Genomic DNA, 25,879 nt, shown 5'->3' with positions numbered 1-25,879 from the left:
TAAATCTATGGCTGATTCATATCAATATATGACAAAACCCACTGAAATGTTGTGAAGTAATTAGCCTCCAACTAAAAAAAAAAAAAAAAACCCTGGAGTCAGAACTTGGAACCCTGATTAAGGGAGCTGTTTTACTTCTTTATATTATGGTCTTTTACTTTCAAAATTCAGAATTTTGTTTTTTCAAAACTTTTTTTTTATTGGAGAGAGAACTTTGCTGTTAACACTTTGCGGCCTTGGCCAAGCTTTAACACCTCTTTTTTGGTCAGTTGAAGCGATGCCATCTGTGATCCTGCCTGGTTTGTGCCTGTTATAAAGCACGAAGTGTGTGAAAGTACGTCATACAGCTTGTTATACCCCGAAGGTGTCCCGCACGTATCACCTGGATCTGGACCTGTCTTCAGTAGGACAGTCACCAGGACGTTTAGTTGCAGGTTGCTAATGCAAAACCTCCAAATCAGTAATTCAGCTAAACATCTATGGTCTTTCTAGTCCACTTTGGGTTTTTATGGCCAGGGCTGCCAAGACGGAAAAGTGAAGCAGTTTGCTTAGGGACCCAGGGCTAGGGTTAGGACACAGGCGACTGTCCTCGAGCAGATCTCGCTCAGCCCGGCATCGTGCTCCGAGTGGGCCTAGAGGTGGGGAAGGCAGAGTCTGCTCTCATTGTGCCGACAGTTTCGTGGCAAAGGTGGACACTCGCCAGGTGAAGAACTTGGGAGTTTATTTTTATTCTAACAACAGTGGGTTTAAACAGAAAGGCCTTAAAAGCACAGGAATGATGGGGCCCCCTTTGTCTGGAGCACGGTGAGCGTGGTGGGGGAGACCAGGTTAGAGGGGCCCAGGTAGGTGGTATAGGTGGCTTCACCGGAGTGGTGGTGGGCTGGTCAGTGGGAAAAAGTCAACAGATTGAAGACATGTGTTTAGGTGAAAAGGAAGGAATTAGTGACCTACGTGAGGGCCAGATGGAGTAATGCCCAGGTTTCCGGCATGATGAATCAGGTAAGTGATGGCCATGCTGTGTTCAGAGAAGAGACTCTGCAGAGGGAGTCTGGAGGCCAAGCTGATGGAGTCAGATGTGTAATGAAAAGCCTTAAATATGTGGGTCTGGGGGACTCAGCTGAGAGAGGGGAGTCGGGGAGGGGAGGGAGAGAGACTTCACCGTCATTTTGCATTCCGAACACGTAAGAAAGAATGGCAGGCCTCTGTAACAGAGGCTTAGTACGTTAATGTTTTGCCATATTGACTGCGGAGCTTCTTAATTTTTAAAATAGAAATAAAGCCGTGGAGTTAATGAACGTCTTAGAGTTGATCTGTATCCTGCTCATACGTATTTTGAGACCTCACATGTTTATAACCACAGTCTATAAGACGTGGACTACTTTAGTGTGAGTTAAGCACAAGGACTGGGAATGCATACGGCTGGGCCTTGAGCCTGCCTTCCTCGCCTCGCGTGACTCATTCAGCCTCTCTGTGCCTTATCAGAAAAGGCTGAGGTTTCTGGTAAAGACGGGCAGGAAAAGCGAAAACCCACCACTTGACGGGGAAGGGTGGAAGCCAGTGGTCGGCAGCGCCGGCAGATGAACGGACGTCTGGGTTGGGTGACCACTCACCGCGGTTTCTGGGTGACCTGCGGGGTGTGAGCCCTGGGCCGGGCAGTGCGTTTTAGGGACGAGCAGACGTGATTCCTGGCTCTGAGGCTGCCATCCAGGGAGTGGCCCCGGGCACATGCAGCCCCAGTGGGCCAGCTCAGGGTGCAGTCCTGGGACCTGTGCTGAGGGCAAGACGAGGGCTCCCCCGAGGGGTCTCCTTGTGAAGAGAGGAAATGACCCACCCACAGCAGCCGAAGAGCCCCCGAGCAGGGCTCCAGGTGCAAAGGCATGACCGGGCTCGAGCTCGGGGAGCAGGAAGTCACTCGGTGGCCTGAGCGGCCATCTTTCTGAAGGACAGTGGGTGGAAGAGATGCTTAAAAGGCAGATCCATCGTAGGTCGTGAGCGAAAGTAAAGACACGTGAATTGGTCAGGCAGGCACGAGGGAACCCTGAGGGTGTGCGGACCCAGCTGGGGTGTCGCGCTGGAGGACAGGGTCGTGGGCTTGTACACAGACCCCACTTTGCACTCACGGCAGAATCCCTCCATATCTCTGTGTTTGCATCTGTAAAATGATGGGACGACAGACTCATGGTGGCCTGAAGGAGCAGTGCTGCTCAGACACCGTGTCCGGCCCTGTGCAGGGTGACTGTGCAGGGCTGCTCGGCAGCTGCCTTTGTCCGCTCCGGCCGGAGGCGGTGTCCGGTGCGGAGGGGACAGGTGGTTTTGAATGGACACTGAGAGCAGGCTGCAGAAGCAGGCAGTCTGCTGGGGGCCGGCTGTGGGGAGGACTTGGCAGACTTGGTGTCTTAAGACTCGCTCGGCCTCATGGACCAGAGTTGCCTTTGCAAATTCACGTTGAACATTTGGGCTTTCGGCGAGGCTCTTCCCACAGGTGGGTGTAACGCAGCGTGTTTTATAAGGTAACGTGCTTTTGTTTAGCGTGTAGAAATTTGCACCTGCTGGAAACAGCCCTTCTCTATTGGCTGGGCTTCGTAGAACACTAGGGGTCAGCAGAGCCATGCGGAGGGCCAGTGGCCGGCCTCACCGCGGCGGGCGTGGACCTGTGGACTTCTCCCCGGCTCACCGCTTTGCTGGAGTTGGCTCATCTCTGTGTCTGGTTGCCTGATGAGCAGACAGCAAAGTCATAAGTTCTGGTGAGACTTTACAATGACAATGACAAAGAGGAACGGCCTGTGGTTTTCCTGAAACAGGGTGAGTTTTTGGGTCTCGATCAGGTGTCTTCTACTGATAGGTCAGTCCTGTGACTCCTCTTGGCTGATGTGGACACGCTGAAAGGAACCAAGAGGGCATTATTGCACGTGCCTTCTGCCTTGAGAAACATGCAGATGTGAAAACTGAAAAAAATCCACTTGGATCTACTGGTGTTGGGAAGGGTTTCTGCACGTTCCAGGAGGGTTCCAGGCAGGATTCCTCTTCTTTGTGAGCAGGAACGTGGATCCACCTGTCTTGTCTTCAGTTGTTTACGGGAGTGGTTCATGAGCATTAGCATTGACAAAGAGCTGCGAGCTGAGAGCTCTGGCTACAGAGAGAGCTGGCTACAGATTTGTGTAGCGGCCCTGTAGGTCTCAACTGCAGGTGGTCAGGGCGAAGGGGGAGAGGAGCTCGAACCTTGCAGCCAGAGTCAGGTTCCAATTGCCGTTTCCTCTCTCTGTGACCCTGGACTGGGAGGTAGCCTCCTTTAGCCTGTTTGTGAATCTATAAAATGGGTATGATAATGTTCACTTCTTCCTGGATATGGTATGAATTGTCAATGGGATTATAACACATGTAGAATGCTTCCCACGCCACTTGGCACTTAGGAAGCGTTCACTGTCTGCCCCACCGGTGATGTGTCAAAGCAGGAAGGGCAGCTCCTGTTTGTAGAGGAACCACTAGCAGACTCTTGACTAGGCTGTGAATTTGGTTATTTCCTTCAGTCCTTGTAGCCGTTTGTTCTAAGTGTGTTTATTCTCATCGACGGAAGAGGAGCCTCAGAGTAAAGAAGACTTGGTAATTTGTCAAGACCATAATTTCGGGTGCAGGGGCCTCGGTAAAGTGTGCTCGTTTGGGTTTTCCCTTCTCTCCATTCTGTACTGGAGGCCAGGCACCAGGCTTGTAGCCTAAGAACATTCCATAGGTTTTATTCATATTCCATAGGGTTCCTGTGCTGCTCGAGCACAATGCCCAGTGGGGGACGTGGGTACTAATAGATAAACGTGAAAGCAAATGAGCACAAACTTCATCAGTTCTGCAGAGAAAAAGAACGTACTTTGCCTTGCAGGGCTGGGGAACTTTCTAGCTGGGGCTGCTCTGGTGTTAATCTCAGTAAGACAAGTTCTGTTACCAGGCAAAGACAGAAGGACTAAGCCACTGTTACCAGGTAAACCGAAGCTTGCTGATAGGACTTATGGCTGATTAAGTGCCAGCTTGCTGCGCTCACTTGCCAAGGGAGAAACAAATTTTGGCTATAATCCTCATGGTAGCTGTGCTTAGTAGTTTTATTGAACCCAGCTTTATTTTATTTTAATTTAAAAATAGTTTTTTTTTGCTTATTGACTGTGCTGGGTCTTTGCTGTGCGTGAGTTTTCTCTAGTTTTTCTAGTAGTGGGGACTACTCTTGAGCTGTGTGGAGCGGGCTTCAGTAGCTGGGGCCCCAGCCTCTGGAGCACGGGCTCGGTAGCTGGGGCCGCGGCCTCTGGAGTGCGGGCTCCGTAGCTGGGGCTCACGGGCTCAGTTGCTCTGTGGTATGTGGGATCTTCCTGGACCAGCAATCGAACTTGTGTCTCCTGCGCTGGCAGGTGGCTCCTTTACCGCTGAGCTCCCGGGGAGGCCCCTGAACCCGGCTTTAGAGAGGAGAAAGGGAAGTGAGCCCGGCTTTAGGGAGGAGAAGGTGAGGTGCGCCTGGCTTTAGGGGGGAGAAGGTGAGGTGCGCCCGGCTTTAGGGGGGAGAAGGTGAGGTGTGCCCGGCTTTAGTGGGGAGAAGGTGAGGTGCGCCCGGCTTTAGCGGGGAGAAGGTGAAGGCCAGGTGTTTGCCTGCAGGCCTTGTCAGTGCCTTGTCTTCACACCTAGTTTGCTGTGGCTGCAAAGTCCAAGCTCTGTGAACCGCATCTTGTAGCTTCTTCCAAACAACCCAGATGACCGAAGTTAATTTTCTTCATTAGTAGGAAACCTAAGTGACCACAGGAGAAAGAGGTGGTAAGGAATTGTTTGGAAAGCTAGGGAAAAGCCCAGTACCTCCCAGCTGTGGGAGCTTGCTCCCGGGCCGGTGACGCTCACCCCGGCACCTCCTGCAGGTGTGACGTTCAGGACGACTGAGCCGCTTGAGGACGTCTCAGCTCGTGACACTGCTGATTAGAACCTGCGGCCTCTGGGCCCCCGGTTAATTTTCTCTTCAAAGCCATTTGCATTTTCTGCGGGCTACTCCGCTCACACGTAAGAATAGCCTCTTTAAAGTTCTTGATGCAGTTTCTTAATGAGGCTGTTGCTAAGGAAACCTAGCAAAAACCCAGTAGATATGCACATAATAATGGTAACCTTGGAACTTTGTCGATTTAAGCTCAGAATCGGAGAGGTGGGAGGCTCAGGAAAGGCTTTCTGAGACAGAAGGGGACCAGTGTAAGGATGCAGCCCAGGTTAGACGAAACAGCTCCATCCTACCAGCAGGGTGCCTGGCCTCAGGACAGTGTGTGCGGTCCTCACGGGGAAAGGAGGGGCTGGGATGGGGAGGGAGGAAAGTCAGGTTCTTTACTGGAGAAGGCAAAAAGAGAGGGAACTGGAATTCCTGGTTGAACGGAGTCAGGAATACGGCTTGAGGTCCTCATATCTGGGGGAGAGGAGTTTTGTGGGGACCTGAGGAGGAGGGAGTGTGTCTTGGAGGGAAGTCCACGCAGCAGAGAAATGGGCAGGACTGGGGACCCTGCTGGGTGAGCTGCCTGCAGACCGGGGCACAGGCCGCCTCCATCCTTACACTGCCTCGGTTTGCAGGCAGCAGCAGTGACGAGATGGGGAGACGGCTGGTGGGAAAGGAAAGCAGAGAGCTGTGCCCGGGGCTGTGCGTGTTACGTTCAACACAACCAGGCCTGAGCCACGTGGGGTCTGAGGTGGATGCTTGACGGGAGAAGGATGGTTTGGATTTTCCCACACGGACGCACAGCAGCTGTTTACCCCACAGGCCTTGTGGCTCCTGCAGCTCGTCATCTTTCTTCTTGCTTCAGCTGCCGGGGTCCTTCGAGCTGAGTCTGCCGTCGCCTCTGTTGTTACCCCTGCTTCACCTGGCCCTCGTTTCGTCTAAATATTAAGCCCCATTTTCTCCTCACTGTCACTTTTGTCTTTTTGCTGTTATTGTTGCTAAACTGTGTTTTAAAAAGTTGATTTAGATCTTTTTTAGAATGAGGCCCAAAGTAAATGAATGTGCACACAGACCATCACAGCCACTTGCTGCTTTGGAAAAATCTAAGCTGTTTACCTGGCAGTTTCACTGCTGGCTTGTAGTCGTGCTTAAGAAACAGAAGCTGCCACCGCTCCACGATAGGGTGGCTGGGCCAGGTGGTGGTTAGGTTAGGTGTGGATGCAGGCCAAGGTCGGTGTGGTTATTATTGACATTTCATTTTCTTTTTCACTGGTTCTATGTATTTTGTGTTTTGAGAAGTTATGTGTTTTAAAATTCCCGCCCAGATTCCAGTGTCTTTCGCTTTTTCTCTTTCACTTCTCTGTGTCTTACGTCCTAAGTGGCAGATGCCTTTGTCCCAGAGAATGCTGCCTTCTTAGCAGGAGGACGGGGTGATCGTGGAGATGTGGGGTGCAGAGAAGGCCTCGGCGCTCCCACGTGGAGCCGCATTTGCGCCTCTCTGCCTCCCACCGTGTCAGCACGCCGCCGCGGCCTCCCCTCGCCTTCGGATGTTTCATCGGGTCCCTGCTTTACAGAAGGCCCTCTGTTTCCCTTTTTCACTTGGAAGCTTCTCTCACGTGCTTTTTCCTCCCCTCCGGTGCCTCAGCTCTCCGAGGAGGAGAAGATCCAGCGCTACAGCATCCTCTCCGAGCTCTACGAGTTGATCGGCTTCCACCGCAAGTCCGCCTTCTTCAAGCGCGTGGCCGCTATGCAGTGCGTGGCCCCGAGCATCTCGGAGCCTGGCTGGAGGGCCTGCTACAAGCTGCTCCTGGAGACACTTCCTGGCTACAGCCTGTCGCTGGATCCACAGGACTTCAGCAAAGGTACTGGAGCCGAGAGTTACTTCACCCCAATTAACGCGGAGAGAAAAATTAAACAGGAGACCTGCCATTTGTGTTGGATGGTGTCGGTGGTCGGGCTCATACTGTTGGTCGGGTAATTTTGAACCTGCACTCGGTCCCTGGCTTTGGCCCTGGCCTGTTGTGATGTATTAAGTGCAAGGGGTTGGGTAGAACTGGGGACCTCTCTAGCAGGTCAGCTGTCAGCAGGCGTTTCTTGGTTCTTGCCTTGTGCTGGACACTGTGCCACATGTTGAGGACACTCAGCCACGTCTGAATTCATCCAGTGGCACTTCCAGATCTTTCACCATCTCACCCAAACAGAAATCACAGCAGATTTGTTTCAGCTGTCCTGTCGCCTGCTCTTCCTCTGATTACTTTTCCCTCTGTGTTCCCCCAAGAGACGGGGTAGAAGCTAAGGTTAGCCTTGCATGTGTTTCCTGATTGGCACTTTTGGATGGACTGTGAGTTCTGGATAAGTTGATACGAGCCTGTATTTCAGCTCTGGCGTGTCTCTTCGGCAGTGAAAACCTCAGGGCAGTGGCGGTCACCTGGCCCCTCTGTGGGCCCCTAACTGGCCTCCCAGGGCTGCTTTGACTCCCTCCACTGTGGTCACGGACTGTCCTTGGCCTCCTGGAGCCCCGAGACTGTGTGGTGTTGAACCGAATGTCATCTTGGAGCCCGAGGCCTGAAGGGACCCACAGCCAGAAACCAGAACCTCCCTGTGGGGCCTGTCCCTGCTGAAGGGTCCCTCGGCTGGCCCTCTGCGTGACCTCGCTGCCCTGGGCTCTGAGCCTGGCACCTCTGGGGCTGGGCCTGGGGGTGGGTGTGCGGTGAGACGGGCCCATGTGACGGAGGAGCCTCTCGTGGTTCCGAGACCAGTCTGACTCCTGCCCTCTCCTTTCAGATGGGGAACCGGGTGGGCTCTGCTTGGCGGTCTTTGTGCTGGGGGCTCATCACTGGTGGAGTCAGGAAGGGGATGCTGAGAGGGGCTATAGGTCCCGGTGGCCCTGGGAACCCCATTTGTGTGCTTTTGGGAGACTTCAGTACAGAGTGCGGGGCTTTCCAGTGACCCCTGTGTCCCCTGGACATCCCTGCAGTCTGACTGTGGAGTGAGTGCACCCTGGGCTTTGTGCAGTAACCACTGTGGACACGACCAAAGGGCCACTGCCGGGCTCCCCCCGCCCTCCCCTCCTCTGGACACCCCTCTCTGCCCTCACCTGCTGCGCTGGGCACCCTGAATGTCCCGGTCGTCCCACACCTGCACACAATCCCTCTATTTTCCTCGTCACTGACTCCTGTTCCTCTTGTATAGCATTTCCCATGAACTGTAGGTACATTAAGACACTGGGCAATGGTTTAGCACCCACCCCCCTCCCTAGGCTGTGTGCCCATGAGGACGGAGACCCCGCCCCTCCCAGTGTCCCCTTGCAGGCATCCCCGCAAATGCGTGCACCAAGGGCCTGAAACTGGCGAGCAGCTTCAGTGACATGTGCTTGTTGCCATCTATTGAGCAGAGTTTCTTTCTTGATCTCAGTTTTTATTTTTTTCTTTTTAAAAAAATTTTAATTAATTAATTTATTTAAATCTTCTAATTCTGATTTTATTTATTTATTTTTCCCAATTATTTTTATTAGTTGGAGGCTAGTTACTTTACAATATTGTAGCGGTTTTTGCCATACACTGACATGAATCAGCCATGGATTTACATGTGTTCCCCATCCTGATCCCCCCTCCCACCTCCCTCCCCATCCCATCCCTCTGGGTCCTCCCAAGGCACCAGCCCCGAGCACTTGTCTCATGCATCCAACCTGGGCTGGTGATCTGTTTCACCCTTGATAATATACATGTTTCGATGCTGTTCTCTCAGATCATCCCACCCTCGCCTTCTCCCATAGAGTCCAAAAGTCTGTTCTATACATCTGTGTCTCTTTTTCTGTCTTGCATATAGGGTTATCGTTACCATCTTTCTAAATTCCATATATATGCGTTAGTATACTGTATTGGTGTTTTTCTTTCTGGCTTACTTCACTCTGTATAATGGGCTCCAGTTTCATCCACCTCATTAGAACTGATTCAAATGAATTCTTTTTAATGGCTGAGTAATATTCCATGGTGTATATGTACCACAGCTTCCTTATCCATCCATCTGCTGATGGGCATCTAGGTTGCTTCCATGTCCTGGCAATTATAAACAGTGCTGTGATGAACATTGGGGTACATGTGTCTCCTTCAGATCTGGTTTCCTCAGTGTGTATGCCCAGAAGTGAGATTGCTGGGTCATATGGCAGTTCTATTTCCAGTTTTTTAAGGAATCTCCACACTGTTCTCCATAGCGCCTGTTCTAGTTTGCATTCCCACCAACAGTGTAAGAGGGTTCCCTTTTCTCCACACCCTCTCCAGCATTTATTGCTTGTAGACTTTTGGATAGCAGCCATTCTTGATCTCAGTTTTTAAATCACTTGAACAAAACATATTTCTTTTGAAAAATGAAGCAAACAAGCACAACTCCCTGTATTTGGTGCTTTTTATCCAGCCTTCTATTAATATTTTGGGAGGGGACATTCACCATCATTTTGTGAAAGAGGTTGGGGAGGTCAGGTAAGAGATCAAATAAAGTAAAAATGATAAAAGTCAGCTGGCTGTATTTTTTTTTTTAATAAAAAATAAGTTACTTTAAACCCCATCTTCACTGTTGCTCTGGACCACTTTAAACATTTCTCAGAGAATTAAGTGGAAATCTACTAACACCCTATACTTGTGAATAAAAGGGAGATTGTCTTTATTCTCAGCACCTAAAATGTTTTTCTGTGTTTCTTGAACATTTTCCTTGGCTGGTTATGGAAAGTTGAGATAGGAACACAGAAGGGCACTGTGTGTATTTGTCAGCTTAACAGCCTGCTTATTATCACTTTAATCTTATTTGTGTTCTATATACGAAGATTTTTTTGATCATACCTTCTGCTTAGCCTTTTCCTGAACGAGGGATTAAATTTTCCCCAGGAACTCTTAGGAAAGAGAGTGGCATACGAGTTTGCTTTAAAAGGCCACAGTTGATGTAATAAACTCTCACATGGGTGAAATTTTTGAATACAAGAATGTTGAAAATTTTTATCACTGGCTCATATGCTGCAAGGCTGACTTAAGGATAAAAAGATTCAGATTTTTATAGGAGCAATTTGAATCACATAGAAATTATGCCTTGTATGCTATTTGGTGTTAAGAAAATTTATGCTCTTATCATAATTGCCTGTGGTGGGAACTGGATCCTTATCTAGTAAAAGAAAATTTGCAAAGTGATATGTGCCCTGTTATTGACATGATGTGCTAAAGGCGGGTTGAGTTGGGCCATTTATCAATCTGGGCTGGGTTAGTTGTGACGTGGATTTCAGCTTCTTCATCCTTTTCAGAACCTCCTTCACGTCAGCCTGTGGCTTCCTGGTGATGTGGAAACGCTGTGGGGCCTTGTCCTTGTCCTTCTCTCCTTCCCGCTTGTTGTTTGAAAGGGTTTCTGTAAGATGGAGTGGTAGGATATCAAGGTTTTTGTGTGTGGGTTGGTCTGGTCTGCTCTAAGAATCTCAACAATTATTGTTATTCAGCAACTTAAAAATTATTATGAAATAATTAAACTATACACAAATGAGAATAGTACCATATTTTTAAATAATTAGATTTGGCCATGTCTGCTTTATTCATACCTTTCTTTTTCTTTTAAGAATTTGTTCTTAAATATTTCTTTGTTGAAATATTTTTACAGCAAATCCTAGAAAGCATGTCCTTTTAGCCTATATACATAAGTAGGCATGTATGAACAACAGGCTTTCATCAGGCTTTCAGCTTGACCCACGACCCTGTTAAGTGTCAGCTGTGTGTCAGGCCTCTCACGGGGGCAGCTGGGTGAATACGACCCCGTCCTGGCTCCCAAGGAAGTTACGGACTGATGGAAGAAACCAAGGCGCGAGCTCCCAGGCGCTCAGGGTACCTGCCGGAGAAGGCCCGTGGGACAAGATAGTGCAGGGTTTGGTGGAAATCCACAGAGGGGGCCGGTCAGCCCTGCAGGGAGGGCGGTGGGAGAGATGGTCAGTGGGGCTAGGACAGAGGGGGTATCCTTTGCTTAGAGTCTTAAATCTCACCTCCAGCCTTTCTGCCAGCCCCCCCAGGCTCCCTGGACACACAGCGCTGGGTGGTAACTGATTGTGATTCCTGTCACCACGTCTTCTTCATGAAGAAGTTTAAGGTGGAAAATATGTAAAAGCACTAACTGTTGCCAAAGGGATACAGATAATTATCTCTGAAATCCTAATCCTTTTATTTTTTTTAAAACTTTGTTTTACATTGGAACATAGCTGATTAATTAACCGGCTTCCCAGGTGGCTCAGTGGTAAAGAATCTGCCTGCCAGTGCAGGAGACACGGGTTTGATCCCAGGGTCGGGAAGATCCCCTGGAGGAGGAAACGGCAACCCACTGCAGTCTTCTTCCCTGGAGAAACCTATGGACAGAGGAGCCTGGCGGGCTACAGTCCGTGGGGTCACAGAGTCAGACACGACTGAGTGAGCACGCCTGCATGTGTAGCTGATTAACAGTGTTGTGATAGTTTTAGGTGAACAGCAAGGGGACTCAGCTGTACGTTAAATCCTGGGATCCCAAAAAGATGCTTTCTGATGGTTGTGCAACCAGTTTCTTCCACCTCTAATTTCAGATACACTAAGTTATTTTGGAGGGAGCAGCCGCAGTTTGTTGGTAACCATTTTTTTTCTCATTTAACTTTCCACTTTTCTGTTTTTACACTTTAGAGAAATCTGCTTTTTAAATTTTGTGTGCTTGGTTGTTGATAATGAAGGCTCGTCAAATACTAGTATTTTCTTGGGAAAAAAAAGTATGCTATAACTCAGATACATACCACTGAAAACATAGTCTTTTGTCCTAACCTAATTGTAAGTATTTCAGAATGGGTTGTTTTAGAGATTGTGTGTCTTTGCAGAAGAGAGAAAATAGAAACTTTTTTCTTTTGTGTGTGTGAGCAAACGTATCATGTGAACATTCTTCTCCAGGATAAGTCAGGGAAGTCCTCTGTGCCCTCCTAGCTTGGCAGTTGAGGCAGCGTCCGGGAATCGCTGTCTCACACAGTAGCGGTGCCTCCCGAGGGGCTGTGGCACTGCCCCGAGGCCCTGCACCCCGTGGCCCTGTGCCCCGTGGCCCTGCGCCCTGAGGCCCTGCACCCCGTGGCCCTGTGCCCCGAGGCCCTGCACCCCGAGGCCCGCTCTGATGTCCCGTGGCCCTGCGCCCTGAGGCCCGCTCTGATGTCCCGTGGCCCTGCGCCCCGAGGCCCTGCGCCCCGAGGCCCGCTCTGATGTCCCGTGGCCCTGCGCCCCGAGGCCCTGCGCCCCGAGGCCCGCTCTGATGTCCCGTGGCCCTGCGCCCCGAGGCCCTGCGCCCCGAGGCCCGCTCTGATGTCCCGTGGCCCTGCGCCCCGAGGCCCTGCGCCCCGAGGCCCGCTCTGATGTCCCGTGGCCCTGCGCCCCGAGGCCCGCTCTGATGTCCCGAGGCCCTGCGCCCCGAGGCCCTGCGCCCCGAGGCCCGCTCTGATGTCCCGTGGCCCTGTGCCCCACCCCGAGGCCCTGCACCCCGAGACCCTGCGCCCTGTGGCCCTGCGCCCCGAGGCCCTGCACTCTGAGGCCCACTCTGATGTCCCGTGGCTTCCCCCACAGGCACTCACCGAGGCTGGGCTGCCGTCCAGATGCGTCTGCTGCACGAGCTGGTGTACGCGTCCCGGAGAATGGGGAACCCCGCCCTCTCTGTCAGGCACCTGTCCTTCCTGCTGCAGACCATGCTGGACTTCTTGTCAGACCAAGGTGAGTGGGCTCAGACTCCGGTTGTTTCCCAGGAGAGGGGGACAGTGCCGTCTCGGTGCTGACCCCCGTGGGCACCAGCTCAGGATGGGGCGGGCAGTGTCCCCGGCACTCCCCGTCCTCCAGGCCTGCTCCTCCCTGAGTGCCTCTCGCTGCCCCACGCTGCTGCCCTTCTTGCTGCGCTAGGCCTCCAGCGTGGCCTCCCATCGCCTTTGTCCATACCTTACAAAACGTAAACGTCGGAGCGTAGCACTTACACTCTGCTCAGTGAGTTTTCACAGAGTGGCCACGTGGTACCTGGCACCCAGAGGGGACACCAGCCCGGAGCCCCATGCCCCTCTGTGCCCCTTTGGTCGCTTCTCGCCTCGTGGGAGCATCTTTCTGGACTTGCAGGGGATTGTGTGTATCTTTGCCTGCACGTGGCCTCTCTGAAGTGGGAGGAGGGGGAGAGGCCGAGGCAGGGCCCTGGGCTCCTGGAGGCTGACCCGGGCTGGGTGGGCCTCTCCGTTGCTCGCGGGGGTGGGTCTTTGCTTGTTAAGGGTGCCGCTCCCCTGCTGCTGGGCCCCTGCGGCTTCTGGAGCCTCCCGGGCCGGCAGCTCTGAACACACGGTGCCTGGCGCAGCCCGCAGGCTGAGTGGACCCTGCTCTCAGCCTCAGGGTTCTGAGCGGCCCCGGGGCCGGCCCCTCTCCCGCTCGTCCCGGTTCGCTCGGTACCCTGCCCCCACAGTGCCCACGGGGGTGGACGGTCTCCCACGCCGGGGGACCGTGAGCCGCGGGATGTGGCCCCCGCGCCTTCCCTGGGCTGCTCCCACCCCACCGTATCCTCCGCCTGGACGTTTCCCCGCAGGTACACCAGACGCACATCTCCCGCCCGCAGCGGGCCTCTCTTCTCACCGCCCCCCCACCCCTCCGTCAGCAAACTCCCCTGCGTCTGCACTGCCCCTGGGCCGCCTTCTCACGTTCTGTCCTGTCACAGGGGGACCGTCCTCCTGTGGTCGGTCTCCCCTCATGCGCGGCCTTTGCCGCAGATCCCCAGGAGAGGAGGAGGTTGCTGACCATTCGAGGTTATGTTAATCAGTGATCTGAAGGCGCTGGTACCGGGGTGAGAAGCTTGGGACATTTGACCCTGGTGAACAGACCGCCACCTCCTGAGGCCCGTGGGTAGTGGTGTTTGTTTAATCAGAGTCTTCATAGAGAGGCCTGAAGTCAGAGGACCACGGGTTCCTCCTACTCTCCCGACCTCTAATTACCATGACCTCAGATCAGCAATTAAACTCTTCCCGAACCTTCATTTTCTCATTTGTACAGCTCAGATGTTAGAAACTGTGGGGTAGTTTGTTTCTGTTTTAATGGTAGGTATTTTAATTGATTGGTGACCTTCTAGAGAGCGCATGGTACCATCCACTGAGTTGATAATTAGCATTTCTACGTATCACTGTGTTGAAATGAAATGGGGGAGGGGGGCCTGGCCTCCTCCTCGCATTTGGACCTGTCTGGGTGTTTACAGTAGGAGACGGCACAGTTGGGGGTTCTCCCCCGCTCCGCCCCCCATGGGCCCCTCCAGCCTGTGTGAGTGCTCACGAACTCACAGGAGGGGTCCTGGGGCCAGTGGGCCTTCTTTTGTGACAAGTGTTATTCCACAGTGTCCCTAATAGTACCAGAGACATTGATGTAGTGTGTGAATATTGTTTCAGGTAAAGTGAGGGTGGACACAAGCAGTATTTCTAATTAATATATTTTCAGATAATGTGATTTTAAATGTCTGAGTTAAAGATGTAGTGAATGTTAATGAACTTGTTTATAAAACAAACAGACTCACAGACACAGAAAACAACCTATGGTTACCAAAATGGAAAGGAGATAAATTCAATAAACTAGATAAACAACAAGGTCCTATCATATATATAGCACAGGGTACTATATTCAATATCTTATAATAAACTATAATGAAAAAGAAAGATTATCATAAATGTTAAAAAATAAAAGTCTTACTGTTTTATCTGTTTCGAAAGGTTTGTATGTTCAGATTTACAGGGCTTTTTATTTTTTCCTTAAGGAGAACCACTTTGAGTAGTAAACAAAACTCCATTTATAACATAATAAACCTTCTATGAATTTCTTCACAGTCCAAAGGACAAAAACTCTGACTTTGTTAGAATTTACATTTAACCCTAAATATGCTAAAATCCATCCATGTCAGCTTTGAAGTTTTAATCTTACCTGATACTATGAAACAGAGCAATGCTCAATGGTGGTCAAATCCCTAATTTTTGCTGTTCAGCCACTTTTCTTGATCTTGCGCGCTCTGATTCTGTACCTTAGTGTGTTCAGTGGCTTTGTAATAAACTTTTAAGATGAAGGGGAATTCCTTGCTCATCGTTTGCCTGAAATCCTGGCTTATATTCCTCTTTTTAAACAAAAAACACGCTCCAAAAATGCGCCCAAGTTTAACTAGTAAAACTCCTCTAAGGATCTTTTTTGCCGGCCGTCCAGAGGTGTGTACTCTGGGCGGTGCTGGGATCAGGGGTTGACATGAGGAGCATGGGACGTGGGAGGATGCTGTGGTTACGGCCCAGAGGAGTCCCTGTAAGTAAGGATGTAGGAGTGTCTCAGAGGACTGGCCGTTCTCTCCAGAGGTGGAAGGGTGGTTTGGGTAGTATTCCATGAAAAAGATGACCTTGACCTTGAGGAGCAAATTGGTGTTTGCCAGACCAGACTGAGCAGAAGGAGTAGCTTCAGGTAGGAGGACTTGCTCCAGTTCTGGTGGAATTAGGAGGGTTGGGCTCATTTGGGGAATGCGGACACAGTGGTTTGGGCGATTCTTCGCCTGGGATTCTGGGGAGGGAAGTGGGTGACGAGCAGTCGTGCCTCATGCCCCTGCAGCTCTTCTCCCAGGCACATGCTCCCGAGGTTTGAAAACACATCTACACAAAGACTCGTGACTGGGTGGGCACAGCGGCGTCATCCCTCAGAGCCCAAGAGTGGGGACCATCGGCTGATGCCCATTGACTAGCGGATGAAGGAAGCGTGGTGTGTCCTCCTGGGTTTCTCGTCCTCCTCGTCTCCCTCGTCCTTCCCCCCTTCCTGTTTTCCTTCTTCCCTTTGGCTGACACGTGCTCATCCTCCACAGGTCAGTGTGGACCCCACTTCTTGATCCCTTGAGACTAGCTTGCGTTCCTTCAGAGTGTCCCGGCTGGAGTGGTGTGTGCTCAGCCCTCGAGCACTTGCGCCCACTGTATGTCAGTCACTTACTGACTTGACAAGCTCCCCACCCAGGCTGTGGGATTTACAGACGGCTCAGACAGTGCAGAATCTGCCGGTAGTGCGGGAGGCCTGGGCTCGATCCCTGGGTCGGGAAGGTACCTGGAGAAGGACATGGCAACCCACTCCAGTATTCTTGCCTGGAGAATCCCACGGACAGAGGAGCCTGATGGGCTCCATGGGGTTGCATGGGTCCATGGGGTCACAAAGAGTAGGACAAGACTGAGCAACTACCACACCACGCAGGCTGCAAGCTCTCTGAAGGCGGGTACGTGTCTGACTTGCTGCTTCTCTTGTCTCTAGTGGCTTGTATTGGCACCCGTATATGGCTGAATGCATTAATGATGCACTTTTTTAAATGCGTAATTTTTTAAAAGGGAAAAGTAATAATGCTTTTCCTTTTTTTTAAAAAAATAACTGTATTGAGACTTAATTTGAAGGCCACACAATTCATCCATTTAAAACGTGCAGTTCAGCTTTTCTGTGTATTCACAGACATGCACCCATCATCATGGTCAATATTAAAACATCTCATCACCTTGAAAAGAAGCCCTGTTAGTGGCTAGTTTTAGCCCCTGTGGCTAGTGAGTGGTGTACTTCGGTACTCATATCCTGTTGAATGTGTTAAAAATAAATACTTTCATTTGCATTATTTATTTTTTGGGTTGATTTTTGCTGTCATCGGGAATGCTATGGTGAGCGTCTTCAGCTCTTTGAGCAGGAGAGAGATTTTGTCAGGAGAGGGATTATTGGGTACACTGTTTTGAGCCTTTGCACTGCTGTTGAGACGTGTCCGAGTGGCCTTCTAAGAGGTCTGCCCTCATTATACCGCCAATGGCAGTGTTGCTAATTGAGTATGTAGAGAGTGTTGCCTTACTGTTTTAATTTCTATTTTCTGGAGAACTTGCGAGTTTGGATGTTTGTTCTGTGTGCGCATTTACTAATTGTATCTCTTTCATGCGAGGCTCTTTTACAGTCTGCTGGTTGCTTCCCTGTCGCTTGCCTCATTTGATTCTCATTTCTTGGGAGGCAGGTGATGTCCAGGCCACTGTGCGGAGGTCTGTAACGCTTTGAGATGCTAATTAAGCCCTTTGCCTAAGGTCTCCCAGGCACTCAGGGCAAAGCCACAGCTGGAAGCCAACGCTCAGCCGCAGCGCAGAGGATGCCAGCCATGATACACTGTCCTGTGCTGTAACACGTCAGGGTGGTGGACAGCAGGTTTGAAAGAGTTAGGACACCCCCCGAAAGTGCTTCACCTGTTTCTGAACTAAAGCTGAAAGCAGCAGGACTGTCTGCTGTGAGCACTTTATGATGAATCTCCAGAGCATAACAGGAAGTTTGAAACTGTTGCTGGAACCCTGAGAACATCTGACATTACAGAGGATCAGCTCAGCCCAACGCGTGCCAGTTTCGCAGTGAGTGTAGAGCTCCCACGTGTGACCCTCATTGGCCGTCCTTTGCTTTCTCGAACACGTCAGGGTTTTTGTTCCCGGTTTTCTCCTGTGTCAGGACTTCGCTCTCTTACCTGTCTTTTACGTGGCCAGTCTTCCCGCCTTGGGCTCCAGGTGGGTCTGTGCTGGGACCTCCCCATCCCCACCATCTGTCACTTCCTGGTCGTGTCCTGACTTTTCCTCAGGGTGGGAGGTTTCTATTTCTGACCGTCCAGTTTCCTTTCTGATAAATGCTCTCCAGGAGAGTCGGGTCCCTCAGGGCCAGCAAGGCCGAGTAATGGGCGAGGGGCTGAGCTGCCTGGAAAGAAGGGGGTTTCCTCTTTTCCACTGGGAGGTGTCATTTGCGTTTTGTGGGAAGGAACACGGCGGCTAAATGCAGCTGTTGTTCAGTTGCTCCATCGCGTCCGACTCTCTGTGACCCCGTGGACTGCAGCACGTGAGGCCTCCCTGTCCTTCACCATCTCCCAGAGCCTGCTCAAACCCATGTCCATTGAGTCGGATGGTGATGCCATCCAACCATCTCACCCTCTGTCGCCCCCTCTTCTCTTGCCCTCCATCTTTCCCAGCCTCAGGGTCTTTTCTAATGAGTCCGCTCTTTGCGTCAGTCGGGTCAGTATAGCACAGCACGGCACCATGCTGCTCAGAATACCAGGGGTGCCCCCACAGAGACACACTGTGGGGTTGGGGGGTACCAGCTGTTTCCTGCAGGCTCTGCTTCCTCGGCAGCCCCCACGAGGCTGCCATGTTTTTCTCCTGAGCCCCAAGTACCTGGGGGCCTACACATGCAGGAGAAGTCCTTCCCAGGCGCTGCTTCCAGGCAGTCCCCCTTCAAACCCCAGCTCCGTACCCGGGGCGCGCCCCTCTGGTTGTGGTCAGTGACACCCTCGGCCACTTCTCCCGCTCTGGCTCGCCCTGTCCTGCGGCTGTCCTCTGCCACTGTCTGCGTCCTGGTGGCTCTGTCCTTCCCACAGAGGGGCCAGTCAGCACGACCTTCTCTTCTCTGCCCGTGCTTCCTGCTGGGGAACCCTCAGGCCCCGGGCTCCAGGAGCTCTCTGCAGACAGGCGACAACCTCGGTGCAAGAAGGAGGGAGGCTGCGTCTCAGACGGAGACACAAGTTGGAAGTGGCCGCAGTGAGATGCTCCCACCAACAGCGTCTGCTTGTCAAAGCCCATTTCTCAGCCCGCAGAGCACACCGGCCCTCTTGTAAAAGGCAGGCTCCCGGGCCCAGAGCGGGGCCCTGCAACCGGCCCCGTAAGTTCTGCGTTAACTGTTGGCTGAGCATTGTCTTCTTTCAAGATGTGTCTCCCACAAGCTGTTTTAGTTGCTCAGTCGTGTCCAGTCTTTGCAACCCCATGGGCAGTGTAGCTCGCTCGCCAGGGTCCTCTGTTCGTGGGATTTCCCAGGCAAGAATACTGGAGTGGACTGCCGTGTCCTTCTCCAAGTGTTATTTTCTTTCAAAATATATTTCCCACAAGGACTAAGCCTTATTTGAACCAAATAGCCAAATCCCCACCCAAAGACAAAGGCTGTAATTTTTGTATTACAGGTATTTCCGGCGACAGGTATTCCTCAACTTGCTGCTTTCCATTCCTGACAGTTCATTCTTTTGCGTTTCCCCCAGGTGGTATATATGGTTTCTTCGGGAGTTTTGGGTTAATATGCTACGTTTTTCACCTGGGTGGAGGAGATGGAGGCTGAGCGCATGAACTGTTATGTCACCAAGGCCTGGTGGGAGCTCTTCAGTAAAGGGCTGTAATTTTTTCTGTTGCAGTTTATACAGTCCCTTTTGTTTGTTCAGAAATAGGCAGAAGGAGTTGAACAAAAACCCAGAAGAGATGAAGAGAGGCTTCTGACTTCGTTTTAGTTGTGTGTTGAAGAGATAAATGCTGTGGAGGGCAGCATAATAAGTACCTGCTAATAAAATGCATTCTCAGTAGGAAAAAACCACATGTGTAAAATAATGAGGTGAAGAAAAACTATCAGTATGTCAAAAGCCCAGATATATTAGTGCATTTTTACTAGTTATGGGAAAAATACTAATTTGTGAAGTTAAAGTTCAGTTCAGTCGCTCAGTTGTGTCCGACTCTTTGCGACCCCACGAATTGCAGCACACCAGACGTCCCTGTTCATCACCAACTCCGAGAGTCCGCCTAAACCCCTGTCCACCGAGTCAGTGACGCCATCCAGCCATCTCATCCTCTGTCGTCCCCTTCTCCTCCTGCCTTCAATCTTTCCTAGCATCAGGGTCTTTTCCAATGAGTCAACTCTTCACATCAGGTGGGCAAAGTATTGGGGTTTCAGCTTCAGCATCAGTCCTTCCAATGAACACCCAGGACTGATCTCCTTTAGGATGGACTGGTTGGATCTCCTCGCAGTCCAGGGACTCTCAAGAGTCTTCTCCAACACCACAGTTCAAAAACATCAATTCTTCTTTGCTCAGCTTTCTGTATAGTGCAACTCTCACATGACCGCTGGAAAAACCATACCCTTGACTAGACGGACCTTTGTTGGCAAAGTAATGTCTCTGCTTTTTAATATGCTGTCTAGGTTGGTCACAACTTTCCTTCCAAGGAGTAAGCGTCATTTAATTTCATGGCTGCAATCACCATCTGCAGTGATTTTGGAGCCCAGAAAAATGAAGTCAGCCACCATTTCCACTGTTTCTCCATCTATTTGCCATGAAGTGATGGGACTGGATGCCATGATCTTAGTTTTCTGAATGTTGGGCTTTAAGTCAACTTTTTCACTCTCTTCTTTCACTTTCATCAAGAGGCTCTTTAGTTCTTCCTCACTTTCTGCCATAAGGGTGGTGTCATTTGCATATCTGAGGTTATCGATATTTCTCCCAGCAATCTTGATTCCAGCTGTGCTTCCTCCAGCTCAGCGTTTCTCATGATGTACTCTGCATATAAGTTAAATAAGCAGGGTGACAATATACAGCCTTGACGTACTCCTTTTCCTATTTGGAACCAGTCTGTTGTTCCATGTCCAGTTCTAACTGTTGCTTCCTGACCTGCATACAGAGCAGGTCAGGTTGTCTGGTATTCCTATCTCTTTCAGAATTTTCCACAGTTTATTGTGATCCACACAGTCAAAGGCTTTGGCATAGTCAATAAAGCAGAAATAGATGTTTTTCTGGAACTCTCTTGCTTTTTCTATGATCCAGCGGATGTTGGCAATTTGATCTCTGGTTCCTCTGCCTTTTCTAAAACCAGCTTGAACATCTGCAAGTTCACGGTTCACATATTGCTGAAGCCTGGCTTGGAGAATTTTAAGCATTACTTTTCTAGCGCGTGAGATGAGTGCAATTGTGCGGTAGTTTGAGCATTCTTTGGCATCGCCTTTCTTTGGGTTTGGAATGAAAACTGACCTTTTCCGGTCCTGTGGCCACTGCTGAGTTTTCCAAATTTGCTGGCGAACCAAAATAGAACATCCTGGGGTGGTGTTGAGAAGGGGCTTCTGTACCTTCCGAAGCATTTTAGTCCTGTGGGGTGTGGTGGTCTGGATGGTGCGTGCTCTCCAGCAGTGAAGTGCAGGCCTGCTTCTCTCTCACCTCCCCCCTTCTGCTGCATGAAGCACCAGCGTGCACTCTCTGGGACGGGCTGCCGTCCTGGTCTGGGATGTGGCGATACATTCTACGGCATCTCTTTGCCTCTCAAGTCGCTCTCTCTCTTCTCTCTTCCTCGCTGATCATAAAGTGATCTTCCCAAAGCTGATGTTTATCCATAGCAATCCACGCGTAAAGGCTCGACAGCTGGAATGGAGACTTTTTACCGCCCCCCAGGCCCCAGGCTAGCACAGAGTCTGGCTCACAGGGGCTCAGTACCTGCTGGTAAAGGGGATTTCTCTGCGTCGTGTCCTCATTAGGAAGGTGAGGCTCACGTCTGCCTTGCTCTGCTGGTTTAGGCAGTGGAGACATGTTTACAAAACCCTGAAACATAATATATGCTTAGTATGTCATAATTGTTATCACTTGTGTTGATTTGTTTCTGACTTCTGAAGTGTTTCAACATATGCAGGTCTTAAACTGGGGACCCATCCCGTTTTCTGTCTTGATGATTGTATGTGTATCGTTCATGGGGGTAGTGGAGCAGTCTTGGATGAGATGCTGGTGTCCCTGGCCTGGACCGCTCTGGGTGTAGAACGGAGATAGCACAGCCTTGTGTCAGCAAGGGGCACAGTGCAGAGGGACGTCTGGGTCAGGGTCCTTGGGTTGATGCAGACCTGGGTTTGCCTCCCATGTCTTCTGCTGATTAAGTGTAACCTTTGACAGTTTACTTACATTACCAAGTAATGTAAGTAATTACATTACATTACTTTCAATTGTAAGATTAAGAAGATAATGTCTGATTAGCTGGAGGATTATCGGAAATAATGTGTAGCAGCAACTTGGCATCCTGCCTGCAGTAGTAGAAGCTCGATAAACATTAGCCTTGTCCCTTACTTCACCTGCTTGAGAAGTTGGTATTTCTCCCCATATGGTTCTTTCCAGCTTAAAGAGCCTTGGGTAGATCTTATCAGTTTTAGCAGTGGAGTAACCTGTTAAAGGTATAGAGAGAGAATTTCTCTGCAGGATTTTCACAGTTAGACGGATGGGGGAGCCTTTATCTTTGGCCGTGTTACACAGGGAGTTTGATGCTGTGCCGAGGCTGGAGTGTTGGACGGTGCCCACATGTGCTCCCAGCTGGTGACCGAGCCTGGCCGGCTGTGACCCTGCACACCAGCAAGTCTGTGTCCTCCCTAGTGTCCCGGTGTCCACAGCTCTCTTACGTGTTGGTCATGCTTCATGCATGCAGGGGGATAACATTAGTGGCACTTGGGAAGGTACAGACGTCCAGGGGCCTCTTGATCCTCAATCTCAAGGCTCTGCTGTCAGTCTGAATAACCCCTCTCCCCAGGGGGAGAAAGGATAGGTCTGTGGGTGAGGGGAGGAGGGTGGTCTTTGTCCTGCTGTAGGAGGATTCAGAGGAAGTAAGACGACTGTCCAGAGGGAATTCCCTGCTGGTCCACTGGGTAGGACTCGATGCTTTTGCTGCCATGGTCCAGGTTTGATCCCTGGCTGGGGGGCTAAGATCCCACAAGCCGTTCTGGGGAGGGATGCTTGGCTCTGGCTGGGCTTTCTCGCTCGTGGGGAGGAGCTCGGATGGACGGGCGTGGCCTCAGAGGGAGCGGCAGGAGCAGAAGCAGCTCTGCACCTGCTCTCAGGCCGACTTCGTTCATCTCTAAGGTGGGAACCATTCAGGGATGGATTGAGACACTCCATACCCAGCAGAGTGCCTGTGCTACTGGAAGGCAGTCATATCAACTCCTTCGTTATTGCTTAGCTCAGGCTCCCGTTGTTCACATGTTCTGGAATTTGGCAACCTGATGCGAAAAGCTGACTGATTGGAAAAGACCCTGATGCTGGGAAAGATTGAGGGCAGGAGGACAAGGGGATGACAGAGGATGAGACGGTTGGATGGCATCACCGACTCGATGGACATGAGTCTGAGCAAACTCCAGGAGATGGTGATGGACAGGGAAGCCTGGCACGCTGCAGTCCATGGGGCCGCGAAGAGTCAGGCACGACTTGGTGACTCAGCAACCCGTGAGACAAGTTACAGTGTCACCAGCAGCGCCCTGCATTTGGCAGCTGACCGCTCCTTCTGGGACCGCTGAGGACGCGGGCGCACGCCTGCAGCAGGCGGCGGGGCAGAGGAGGCCCCGATCCGCGCCCCCTCTCCGAGGGTTCCCGCGTGCCCGGGGGCCTGGTCCGCAGTCTGAGCTCTCAGTCCTGCTTTCCAGGTGGAGGCGTCCTCACCTCCTCGTGAGCCTGTGCTCGTGTGTTGCCGTCCCGCTCCCCCAAAGCTCAATTGCTGCATTTTCTCACTGTCTGAGCCGGTGTGTGTTTTTTTAGAGTGTCTGCCTCTTCTGTCTTTGCTCAATTTCAGCACCTTCGAAAGTTGCTCTAACACAGGTTTCTTGGTCCTGAGAGTGTGCGGCCGTCGCATGCGCCTTCCGCATTCTGTGCTCTTACGGGGAGGAGTTGCTCTAATCCTCACAGTTGCCCCAAAGGGGTAGCTGCTGGGCTTGGGCTCATCTTACAGTGAGGAAACGGACACAGAGGAGGTGAGCTCGTCTACGGCCGCGCCTCCCTGAAGGTGCCCCATCTGCCCTCATCTCGGAAGCTCACAGGGTCAGATCTGGTTCGTACCCGGATGGGAGGAAGTGGGCTAAAATGCCTGAGGGCTGCTTGCTGTGTGGTATTTGCAGAAACTGGGGTTTGGACCCTGGCTGTGGGCTCTGGAGTCCACGCTCTTGTCCGCTGGCCTCAGCTGTCGCCGTTGCCTGAGTGTGCTGGGTGACTGGTGACCTTGTTGGAGGCAACCCACCAGAGCCTGCATGGGGTGGGTGTCAGAGACCACACTTCTGGTTTGTCTCTACACCAAGGCCATCTCGGAGCTCAGAAGCAGTTGTCATTTGCTTGAAAGAGAAGGATGGGATAAGATAGGAAATGTCAGACTCAACATATTCAGTTTCTCCTTCATTTTATCGCCAGCTCGTTGCTTTGCAGCTCAGCCCTAAGAAAATGCATGAGAAGTTGGCCATTGCCAGTGTCAGTGTGGGTTGGGCCTTGGCCTGGGAAAAGCCTGTCCTGGGGGCTTCATCTTGATGGGACGGACCCTCAGGCCCACTTCGCTGTGTGCTGGGGCTGAGGGAGAGCAGGAAAGCAGAGAAGTTAGGCGTTTTGCAGACACTTCTAGTGGAGTGTTCCCATTCCCTCGTTTCCCTCGTTTCCCCGTTCCTGGCTCTGCCATCAGCTCCGCTGCAGAGCAGACCGTGGGTGGCCCACGGCACCCGGGACTGGGGGCCTCCTGCACTGTGGTGCATCGGACACGTTAGGAGTGTCTGCAGAACGAAGTCTTTTGTTATGTTGTACTTGTGATCATATGTCATAAAATCAAAAAGGTTTTTTTCTTTTTTTAGTTTCAGTGCTGTGATACAGAAATGCATTTGTTTCACACACTTCCTTGGGTAAGAAACTAGAGCAGCTGGAAAAGAAACTTTTGGCTTAAAAACACTGTGAAGTTAGTGTTCCCCCAAAGTGATTATTTGAGTTACGAGAAACAAGGTTTTTAAAAGCTAGAAATGACAAGGTGGATCAATGAAGGCGTACATTTGAAAGGGTCTGTGAAGATTTGTGGTGAGGCTTTGAAAGTTAAGCTGTCGGGGTACTTGTTTTCAAACTAACATCTCGTTCCTGGTTTCACACAGTCACGCATCTGCTCCTGATCTCTGAGCTTCGGTTTCCAGGTGAAGGCTGGTGGGTCCTTCGAGTGGCGTGGGAGCCTCCGTTGCATCAGTTCTCTCCCCTGAGGGCGTTGCCGTTTTCTTCCTCTAGGAGGCTTGAAGCTTGTTGGAGTCCTTCTCATGTTGTTCCCGTTCTCCTCTGTCCTGTGTGTTGCCTGGATGCATTCCTTATGTTTTAAATACTTGAAGTTTTCTCCCATGGGACTCTTCTTCCGCCTTCCACCATCACTTCCCTGGTTCAGACTTCTGGTTTTTAAATTTCTAATGCTCATTTGTTTCTTTCTTTTACATCTCTTATTGTTTGGCCTGTACTTTAAATCAGTTTTTTAAAAATTGAAATATCATTGATTTACAATGTTGTGCTAATTTCTGCTGTATAGCAAAGTGACTCAGTTATACATACACAACATTTTAAAAAAATATTCTTTTCCATCATGAGTTATCATAGGATATTGATTATAGTTTTCTGTCCTTTATATTAGGACCTAATGTTGTTTATCCAAGCTCTATATAAAAGCTAGACTTTCAACACCTGTTTCTTGGATTGGTGCAGCCAGCTGCTAACATTGTGTCCTGTTCCTTGCTCTGCTCCTTTGATCCACTCTTTGTAGTGAGACCAGAATTATCTCCCTGAAACGCAAACTAAATCACGTCCTTCTCTTCCTTAAGAAGCTGCAGTGACTGGCCATCCTCTGTCTAGTAAAGGCCCAGCTCCATCTCAAGGATGCTCAGGATTTGACTCAAGCCATCTTTTCAGCCTAATTTCATACTTTCTTCATCTACGTTATCTGTGTTTCATATATTTTGAACCTTTAAAATCAATTTTTTTTCATGCTCTTTTATGCTAGCTTGCTCGGTCCTTGTACTTTTCCTGTTTCCAATGTTATTAAGAGAGTAATAATTCCTTCCTCTTCCCCTCTTCATTACTTTACCTTATTTTCAATTAAATACCGTTTCATTATGTCCTGAGATTAATTTCATCACTTGGTTCCCTCACTAGATTACTGGCTCCTTGGGGATCAGACCATGTCTTGCTTACTCACCTTTCATCATTTTGGACAGTGTTTTTTACCAAGGAGATAGTCGATAAATGTGGAACTGAATTAATTTAACATTACCTTTCCCAAATTATTTCCTTGCATGTATTCACTGAGACCCCGCTAGGTGTTGGAGGAGGCTGAGGAGTTAGGTGATCTCGTGGTCCTTGAAA

General features: G+C 50.7%; 1 protein-coding gene across 5 annotated transcripts in view; it reads left to right on the top strand.

Annotated features, from left to right (window-relative positions):
* TRAPPC9 (trafficking protein particle complex subunit 9) overlaps positions 1-25,879 on the top strand; it is a 384,613-nt gene that overhangs the window by 41,869 nt on the left and 316,865 nt on the right. For all 5 annotated transcript variants that reach the window (XM_043483137.1, XM_043483134.1, XM_043483135.1 and 2 more), the window contains 2 exons: positions 6,585-6,801; positions 12,526-12,669. In XM_043483137.1, coding sequence (XP_043339072.1) covers positions 6,585-6,801; positions 12,526-12,669 — 361 coding nt within the window. The remainder of the gene's footprint in view (positions 1-6,584; positions 6,802-12,525; positions 12,670-25,879) is intronic.

Source organism: Cervus canadensis, chromosome 12 (genome assembly GCF_019320065.1).
Source record: "Cervus canadensis isolate Bull #8, Minnesota chromosome 12, ASM1932006v1, whole genome shotgun sequence".
NCBI classification, from domain to species: domain Eukaryota; kingdom Metazoa; phylum Chordata; class Mammalia; order Artiodactyla; family Cervidae; genus Cervus; species Cervus canadensis.
The sequence above is the reverse complement of the archived record's forward strand: the minus strand, read 5'-3'. Positions and strand labels throughout refer to the sequence as shown.